Source organism: Odontomachus brunneus, unplaced genomic scaffold, assembly GCF_010583005.1.
Source record: "Odontomachus brunneus isolate Ranch 3 - 2012 unplaced genomic scaffold, Obru_v1 Obru_scaffold_310, whole genome shotgun sequence".
In the NCBI taxonomy this organism is placed as follows: domain Eukaryota; kingdom Metazoa; phylum Arthropoda; class Insecta; order Hymenoptera; family Formicidae; genus Odontomachus; species Odontomachus brunneus.
Genome location: NW_022639760.1, coordinates 195,755 through 205,651, shown reverse-complemented (window position 1 = coordinate 205,651; position 9,897 = coordinate 195,755). Strand labels below are relative to the sequence as shown.

At 33.7% G+C, this 9,897-nt stretch overlaps 2 protein-coding genes across 3 annotated transcripts in view; one reads left to right on the top strand and one right to left on the bottom strand.

Moving 5' to 3' along the window:
- The window catches only part of LOC116853354 (cytochrome P450 4C1-like), a 6,645-nt gene extending 540 nt beyond the window's left edge, over window positions 1-6,105 (bottom strand). The window contains exons 1-11 of one of the 2 annotated variants that reach the window (XM_032834414.1): window positions 5,827-6,105; window positions 5,413-5,522; window positions 2,960-3,050; window positions 2,131-2,316; window positions 1,959-2,052; window positions 1,412-1,514; window positions 1,131-1,236; window positions 951-1,057; window positions 797-865; window positions 329-500; window positions 15-133 (exon numbers count right to left, since the gene is read on the bottom strand). In XM_032834414.1, the coding sequence (XP_032690305.1) occupies window positions 15-133; window positions 329-500; window positions 797-865; window positions 951-1,057; window positions 1,131-1,236; window positions 1,412-1,514; window positions 1,959-2,052; window positions 2,131-2,316; window positions 2,960-3,050; window positions 5,413-5,522; window positions 5,827-5,989 (1,320 nt within the window). In that variant the 5' untranslated portion in view covers window positions 5,990-6,105. The remainder of the gene's footprint in view (window positions 1-14; window positions 134-328; window positions 501-796; window positions 866-950; window positions 1,058-1,130; window positions 1,237-1,411; window positions 1,515-1,958; window positions 2,053-2,130; window positions 2,317-2,959; window positions 3,051-5,412; window positions 5,523-5,826) is intronic. The other variant, XM_032834413.1, reaches the window with a different exon arrangement.
- LOC116853356 overlaps window positions 4,000-9,897 on the top strand; it is a 24,577-nt gene continuing 18,679 nt past the window's right edge. The window contains exon 1 of the mRNA XM_032834419.1: window positions 4,000-4,039. The gene's annotated coding sequence lies outside the window, so the exon portion shown is untranslated. The remainder of the gene's footprint in view (window positions 4,040-9,897) is intronic.

The following is a 9,897-nucleotide window of genomic DNA, read 5'->3' as shown; positions in this document are numbered from 1 at the left end:
TGACGCTTTTGTATCTTTTCAGGCAAAAATCTATCTGGATCAAATACATCTGGATTCGGCCAGAAATTGGGATCTCTATGAGCGTCGAAGATATTGAGGTGTGTTATTGTTCCACGGGGTATTACATATGAATCTGTAAAATGTATTACATAATCAGGAATAACTTACAAACACGCGATAATTAAATATTATGATAATTTCTACGTTTAAAAAATATAAAAAATTAATCATCTTACACATGGTTACCTCATTTCAATTTAATTACGATAATTTTGAAACGTTAAATTTGGAATATGTTTAGATATTCATAAAGATTTATGGCTGTTACCGCGTAATTGCACATCCTCCGCGGTGATTCGTGTTATGAAATACACGCTGGGGTACAGTCGCAACGATTCCTTCAAACATCTTTCTAAATACGGTAGATTCTGCAACGACGTCATAGTCAATTTGCCCTCACATTGCTGCATCACTGTTTTGACTTCCTCCCTGACGCGATCCTATACCACCAACACTGATTAAAATTGCACTACTCTGTGATACTTACACATATACACAAAGAAATAGTTTCAGCAATTGTCTACGTATATACTTAAATTTATTTTAGAGATAGTGTTTTCGACTATTCTCGTTTGATCAATTAATTTTAATCGATACGTAAAAAAATACACAGCGATAAATACTTAATGCTTCTATCTTTTCAACAGAATTTAATTAACGACTTAATGGTTGAACAAAATTAATCAGATGCTGCTTTTAATTGTTACATATCTCATGTTTCTATGGAGAAGAGCACCTGAATATCCTTGTGTTCTGCTAATAGTAACAGAGTGAAACATATAGCCATCGATGTTGTATCATGACCCTATAATCAGTTTGCGTGTTAGTTGTGTTCATATAATATATCAGGCTGTCGAGAAAAATCGCACCCTAGGTTCGAGGATACCTACTTCGAACGTGAAAGTATCCACTTCCTCTCTAATATCCAAATCACTCAAATTATTTTCCTGAGAGGTAGATATTAGAAGATCCAACATGGCGATTCGCTTTTTTCGAACTGGATCAGAAATATCACAATTACGATTTTGCGATATTAGAATGAAGTTGAAATTCATACTTAGCTTACATACTTCCATGTATTTCTGCGTTATCTATTTCTATCGGATCGTTATTTGCAATATTGTGCAATTCCTTATTGTTGGTGCGTTTGTGATACATTTTTCTTTCCGCAATTATCTAAAAATGATGTCAACGTGAGAAAATATAAATTTATTTTACGGCTTATCTAATTGCGTCTTGACTTTTTCACTAATATTTCAATATTTCTTATCAGTACTTATATATGAGTTTTTGTTCTAATTTTGTACATTGGGAAGTATACTGAATGTTAAGTAATTTAATTTTGACGCACTTTTTCAGTGAACCCATGTAAATTTTGTAGTATCTTCTTCTGTTCTCTGCCCTTAGGCGTTAATGCGAATATGATGTCGTTAAAAAGCCAGGGCCTCACGATTCTAAATGGCATAAATATATTACGCTAAAAATAAATCTGAGAGAATAATAGTATTAATAGTTTCTGAATAATCACGAGAAGTGAATAACAAGTAAGATTTAATTCTCTGTAATAAAATCAAATTATACATTATGGTATTGTTTTTTTTTTTAGTATTATCTCTTTTTCTTTTACACTGCATATCGTTTGGCCAGCATTGGAATATAAGTTCTGTCTTCGATTTTTTACAAACACACTCGATTTTTTAAAAATATTTTAATATTTGATATTTTAAGAAATTTAAATAATTTTCTTTTAAGGCTGAAAGACTTATTACGTGCGATTTGCGAATCACGTATTGTTCGCGTCTGTACCTTAATTATAATTATTTTTCTTCGCATGCCTCAATAATGACTAGATCCATTTGTGATATCATGTAAAGACGGATATTTGGATTATTAATTACCTATATATGAGTAACTGACCAAGTTGGTGAACCTTGTGTCGATATTTTTCTTGCATCGTACCGAGATTGTGCGGAGAAGTGCCCATAGCAGTTTCTACAATTGTAGGCAGTTCTTAGATATACAAAATTAATTCTCTTTACAATTATGTGACAGAAATATATAATGATTTACCGCATATTATGTTCAGCGTATGTTCAGAAATAAATAATTCGATATCCACTTCAACCATATCGCCGACGTCCTTTAATTTCTGCACCATGCGTTTACCCTCCTCAGTTAAAATATTTGTGAACTCTCGTAGTATACTAAAGTGAAATGTAGGCGTTAGCATTTTTCGCCGTGAATGCCATTTGGCACCTAAAACAGAAATAAGATTAAGACTAAGGTTAATTTTAGAATGATTTTTGCAATAGGAATGTTATAGCAGATAGCACGATAACGAGCGCGCGTGTGCGCAATATGAAGTAAAAACAATAATATAAAATAAACAAAATTGAAAAAAAAAATACCAATAACTTTCGCATATAATAAGCAAGCCTCACGATTTTGAGTTTAATCTTCACTTATATCTTCACTAATTAACTTTCTAATGTTATAATGCTTCTCGTTTTATCAGAATATCTGAATAAAAAGATGAGTACTCTCAATACCTACACGTAAAAAAAATCTCAATTGGTGCAAGCAAATAGGAACCAATTGAAAATAGGGTGATCAGAAGCGATATCTCTGTTTTGAAAACTAATGTTACTGTTGTCGCAACCGAAAATATTCGTCGGAACATTCAGCGATTTTAGAACTCGGTTAAAGTAACTGAGAATAATTGATTATACATAAGCCTCATAAAGGAATTTTTCTGTTGTTACAGCCGAGTTTCCGTCTGATCCCTGAGCAAGCAAAAATTCGGTTGCACCAACAGAATTGTTTTTTTTCCGTGTAGTACATAGTACTCGATGATATAAAGCGCACGTATGCGATTACAATAATAATTTTATTGTGTTACCTGTACTAAGAAGAAGTCCGTCATTTAGCCATGGGCGCAACAAATCGTACATTTGCCCTTTGCCGATGTGCTTCGTATTATTTAATATTAACTAAAACCATAAAAAGTGAAGTTGAATGCAATATCAGTTTATTGTATCATTGAAACTCACATGTAGCTAAATAAGCAATCGCTTCACGAGCCATGTTTTAGAATGTTTAATCTTTTCGCAATATATAAGTAATAATGCCATGTACAATAACAATATTAAATGTCTAGGTATAGCTTCCGGAATGGAGCCGTGTCTTGAATCAGCGATATGCCGACGTTTCGCAAACGTTGCAGCTTGCATCATCAGGGCTGAGAACTCTGATGAAGAGAACTCATCAGAGTTCTCAGCCCTGATGATGCAAACTGCAACGTTTGCGAAACGTCGGCATATCGCTGATTCAAGACACGGCTCCATTCCGGAAGCTATACCTAGACATTGTATCAATGGCCGTGAAAGCCTCAAATCTAGTAACAATATAAAATGTTTCTGAATGGCAAACTTAACAATATATAGTTGTTTTAAGAATAATTTTTCTATAGATACAAAAATATACAAAAATAATATACAAAAAATATTTATTTGGATTTAATTATGTTCTATTAAATATATAGAAAGTTTTGCACAAGTATATTATAATTTTATAATCGCAGTTCAGCACATGAAGATTTCTCGCTCTTTATATTATCTATATATAAGTGTCTTCTTGAACTTTGATACATTATCTGAGGTAGTGCATAATACTACGAGGCGAATTCTTGCTCTCTTAAGAAAAAAAGGTGTCTGACGTAAAACGCTCTAATATACGTGTACAAGTTTTATAGATAAACTTATCGGTAATAGTTAAGACGCAACTACAACGCGTCTTAATGGCGATGGCTGTCGCCTGAAAATTGAAGATAAAATAATGATGCGACAAACAAGTGTTCTCAATCTTGATAATGATCCGATAAACAATTGTTTCTCAATCGTAAACGTGTCGCTAAGAAACAGTTATGTTTCAACCATTTTCTGTGAAATATCGTGGATACAGAGCTCGTCTGCCAAACATCGTAGGTTTTAATTCGTTAAATTTTTTTCTTTAGTATTTCGAAGTTTTGTGTTTGTGTAAAAAATTATGTGGGACTTCATACTCATGTTAATATGTTTTTCTTGCATATTGTAACTTCGTTGAACACCCTATAGATGTGTAGATATATATTTTACAGGGTTGTTTTACAGGGAATTGTACAGGAAATGTTACTTTTTAAAAGTAATCCGTTACCGTTATCGTTACTTGCGGTAAAAAGTAACTCGTTACCGTTACACGTTACGGATTCTAAAAAGTAACGCGTTACCGTTATTTTAAAAGTAACGATAAAAAAATCGTTACTTTCCGTTACTTTTGTAAAAAAAAAGTTAAAATCGGTTTATAAAACGAATAGTAAGAGAGACAGTACATAAATTATACATATATAAAGACAAAATATAAGATATTTAAGCGGGAAGCATTTTCGCATAACAATATAAAGCCCATTCTACATTAGTTGCGAATCGCAAGGTCCCAAAGAAATTGACTAATCATAGTCGATTGTTCTTCTTGCGATCGAAGAATAATCAATTATGTTTGGTCAATTTCCTTGCGATCTTGCGATTGCGATTAATGTAGAATGGGCTTTAGGGGCGCCGCACACGAATTGTCATAACAGTAACATAAGACGTACCGTAAAAATAGACCAATTACAATCGGGTGTTCACAGAAATGGCGACCTTACGGTTCGACGATACTCAAAGTTGGATTGGTCAATTCTTACGGTACGTTACTGTTATATCAATTCGTGTGCGGCGCCCCTTAAGCATGGTCTACAATGAGAACTTAAGCTATAAAATTTAAGCTTTAAGTCCTAAGTCGTAAGAAGTTGACCAATCACAGTCAATTATAAGAAAAATAATTTCTTACGGCTTAGAGCTTAAAGCTTAAATTTTATGGCTTAAGTTCTCATTGTAGACCACGCTTTAGAGGCTTTCTACAATAAGCAATAAGTTTTAAGTCGCAATAAAATTGACCAATTACAGTGGATTATTCTTTTAATAGTCGACTATGATTGGTCAATTTTATTATGACTTAAGATTTATTGTTCATTGTAGAATGGGCTTTACGGAAAGCAGCACATTAATCGTTTATCGTGTGCAAACATTTGTCGTGTGGCAAGCGTTGTCGCGTTCTGTGTACAGAAGCCACTATAGTAAAAAAGTAACGATACAAGTAACGATGAGTTTCGTTACTTGTTACTAAAGAAAATGTAACGCCGTTTCTTTTTCGTTACTGATACAAAAAAGTAACGGCGTTACCAAATCGTTACCAAAAAAATGTAACGAAATTGTAATGTCGTTACAAGTAACGCGTTACTTTCCAACCCTGACATTTTACTTTATATTTAAATACCTCGATATCATCTGGATGACGAATGGATACGACTCCATAATGGAGACCCCAAAATCTAAAAGTGGTACCATATTGGTCCGAAAGAGTACGAAGAAGGCACCAGAGTTGCTCTGAAGAACAATGAATATATTATAAATAATGATATATGTAAAATGTGCGTTGTTAACATTCTCATTCTTTTGAATATATTGTGCCGTTATTCATGTAAGTCAAACGTGCAATAATTACAGCAAATAAAGTTACACATAAATTACAGCAAAATTAAATAAGAAGGAGAAAAAATTAATGGGCTATAATGTTCATAGTTTCATGTTATATGTAAACTCAGTATCTTCTTACGTGAATAAATAATAAGTTGAACGTTAGAAAAACAATTTTTAATTAATAATGAACATATAAAGAATTTTTATTTACCTCTTGTTTTTTGGAATAGCAATAAATTGCCAAGAACCGGAAGGATCTTCGGTCCCGGTATTTGATTGATTAATCGCCCGTCTCTTGAATAATGCACACAGCAATGATAAGCAAATGCAATAATGACTACAATAATAAGTAATAAAAGTACGGCGGAAAACATTTTCTAGAACGCGATAGTAAGCGATAGTGGCGTTAAAGATAATCACAATGTAACTGCGCGACTCGTCGATGCAACGCGACACATAGGAATAGATATGTGTGAACTGTCGATACAACAATATATAATAATACAGAGACCTCTGGTGTGATTTCTAGTAGAGCTCTACACTGATTGATAAGTATACTTTTGAAAGTGATTTATGACAATATCTCATTATTAACATTGTGAGTTTCTTAGATGTCATACAATTATACCAATCTGTACGCAAATGAATCCTTTTTTTAATTAATTATTTTATAACAGTGTATTAATAGTTAATATTAACGTGTTAATATAATTTAATTCTACAATCCCACACAGCACGTAATATTATATAATATCACAGTAATATTTCCGTAATATTGTAATATCGCAAAAATATTATTGAAATATTACTGTGATATTATATATATCACGTGCTGTGTGGGATGTAACAGTTATTAATATTAATATGTTGCAAATGGCACTAAAGTCACACTAAATATTCAAGTGTGTTATTTCAAACACATAAACGTGTAATTCGGCTGAATTGTTTTATATGTTTCTCAGCATTTTAAGTTATTACGCATCATTTAACACGCCTAAGAGAGATGTATAAATTTTAATTTAATATATTTAAACATGTTAAATGAGGAAACATGTAATTAGAGCTATAATAATACACTTGGATTTGTAATGCACTGTTGTAATAGATCTTTTTTATTAATTACACGTAACGATAAACTTTACCACACGCTATCTTCCAATTATCATGGCAATATGTCAATATATATAACTTGAAAATTTCGCGATTAATCTCGTCCGATAAAATCTCATAAGATAAAAAAAGTCTATATGACAAAAACGAATATTAACATAAATGAATAAAGTCGACATTGAACTTCGATACGATCGTCGTCTATAATCGTCTACAACATCGTCTATAATGTAATAATTCTTTTTTAATCGATAGACTTTCTTATTATCTTGTTTCTTTTTTACCGACTGTCATTAAGCATTTAAGTACAACTGACGATCGACTACTGTAAGGAATAGCTTAAATTAATTTCGAATTACATATTCATTAAATTGAAAAAAAAAATATTTATTTGGATTTAATTATGTTCTATTAAATATATAAAAAGTTTTGCATAAGCATATTATAAATTTATCGCAGTTCAGCACATGAAGATTTCTCGCTATTTATATTATCTTTATATAAGTGTCTTCTGGAACTTTACATACATTACCTACGACAGTGCATAATACTACGAGGCGAACTCTTTCTGTCTTAAGAAAAAAATTTATACATTATAATCTTCAGTATACTGTGCATTGTGTTCTATCATAAATATAGTTTCAGAGAGACTTACTGGTACAAATATGCAAAGGAGTCTCAGAAGTTATCTTCTAAAAAGTGAAATATGATGTGAAGGAAAGAATCATTTCTAAAGTTTAATTTGTATCTGAACGAGATAACACTTTGTATCCAATGCCGTCATATTTGTTTTTGTGCTTCGTGTAAAAGAATGGAAACTTATCGTCGTTCTTGCAGATATCTTTAGAGATATCTTTATAAAAAATATACTTAAGATATATCTTTTAAAGATATATCTGCTAAAGGTATCTTCAAAATATTACCGCTAGTTTCTCTTAATTATCAAATTTTCCTTTTCGTATTTTATATTGTAATAGCCGAACTCCGCAGGTCGATTGTTTAATAGATCGCCAGCAATTTCGCTCGTCGGAGTCCGGGTTCAATAATTTGTTGACACAGGCAATTAACAAAAATAAATAACAAAAGTTTATTAAGATCCTTTGATACAGCAACTGATAATTTGCGTGTATCGGCATAAGACGGCGCCAGTAATCGGGTCGCGCTCTCGGTCGAACGAGTCTCGCGATTCAGTAGGCCGAGCGTATAGCGCGAACACAGTGTATCGCGAAAGACGGTGTCAGTGAATAGCGAGATGTTCGCGAATCGCGACGCTATAAATTCGGCGGCCGCGGGTGCCCAGCAGTAATGGCGGTACGACCATGTTGTAGCACGCGGCGCTATATATAGGGCGACTCGCTTGTCGCTGACGCGATATATGCAAGTATCGACAACGTTCGATCGAGCGCAGCGAACACATTGGCACGTGTACTTGCATGTCGAGAAAGGATACGATCGGTACCGAGAATCGACGGGGTTCGCGAACACACGAACTCGTTGGCCGGTCGTTGGAATCAGATAGGAAGGCGAAGTCAGTGTCATGAGCTCTCGACGGAGATACACACAATCTCCTGGTGTCGGGTTTGCCTGTACGGGTGCGAAAGCTGACGGGAAGGCAGAAACGATACGGTCGAAGTCCTCGCTTTTCGCTCTTAACCCGAGAGTGGAGTTGTACCGGTCATTTCCCCGTACTTTTTTGTTTTCCATTTATAGCATCTAATATATTGATATTATCGTATTTTCGCTTTTACGTAAATTTTCTTTGATGTTTTCTCGTATAACATGGCGAAATAGATGGCGTAGACACGCTTATTTTTATGTGAAATTTGATACGTTTGTAGCAGTCAATCTAAAAGACCATAGCGTGCCTGTTAACGTTAGTCTTTTATCTGCCGTGTCAGCATCGCTCGATGTGCCGCCAAACGTCTATTGTCTTTTCGACATTGTAGTTGGGCGAACGGTTCTCTGTAGTGTCTCGAATATTACAATTTTAAACGTGCAAACATGAATAAGCGATCTAGAAAGAATTATTTAGAAGGATATAAAGAAGAAACAATTAGTGATTCAGAGGATTCTGAGTACATATATGAGACATTAATAACTGCATTGTACCAATGCAGTTAAAATAAAAATATTATGCTTTTATTTTTAATATATTCACATATGTATAATAAGTTTAATATGTTTCTTAAACATATTAGATATAGAAAGGATATAGAGAAAAAAGTGGGAAAAAAGAAAAAATAGTGACTTAATAAAATTATTTCCTTGAATTGTTATGTTTCTTTTAATAATTGAATTGATAATTTATTAATTATTACTCAATTATTATACATATATGTGCTTAAATATATTTCGGTCGAAATGACCGGTACGCGCCCCCTAACGTAGGTCCCGTTAACGACTCCACTCCCGGGTTAAGCATCGAGTTCGGTGTACGGTCCGGATCGGTCTGATGCCGCTTATTTCTCGGCCACGGTTTATATACTCGATTTTTATATCTGTCAATCGTTGTTGACATCTCGCACGCTGCGGTATTGTTTAGACGCGTGATGGGCGCGTTACTTGTTTATGTTTAGTTTTTGGCCTTACGGCCTTTGTGTGGCGCGTAGCGCCGTTTGCAGCTCGACGGGTGTTCTGTCGGGCTGTTAGTAACGATGTGTGTGAAGCATCGTTACAATACAATGATTTCTAGTGTAGCAACACTGCAAATCCGAGTGTCTTATTCTTAAACGTATAAGCGTATAATTCACTGAAATTCTTTTCACACATCTCTTACGGTTTTAAATCATATCGTTCAACACGTTTATGATGTATAAATTAAAATTTTATACGTTTGAGCGTGTTAAATCACGCAACTTGAGACGATAAGAAATTTGCAAAAAGAGATTCAGCACATTATGTGATCAAATGAACTCTAAAGTTCGATCATAATTATGCGAATGTTTTCGTCCGAGTAGATAAATAATAGTCATGCCACAATAGTACTTCCTTTCAACAAGCGTTTTTAAAGTTTAACCAGAAAAATTTTTTAATACGAGTTGTTTAAAAAACTCATTTATTTCGAAATCAAAAGCAAAAAATACATTAATCGAAGTATTTTTCCTCGCTAGCTATACATTTTTCCCATCTTTCGGGCAACGCGTAGATTCCGCGACGATAGAACGATTGGTCT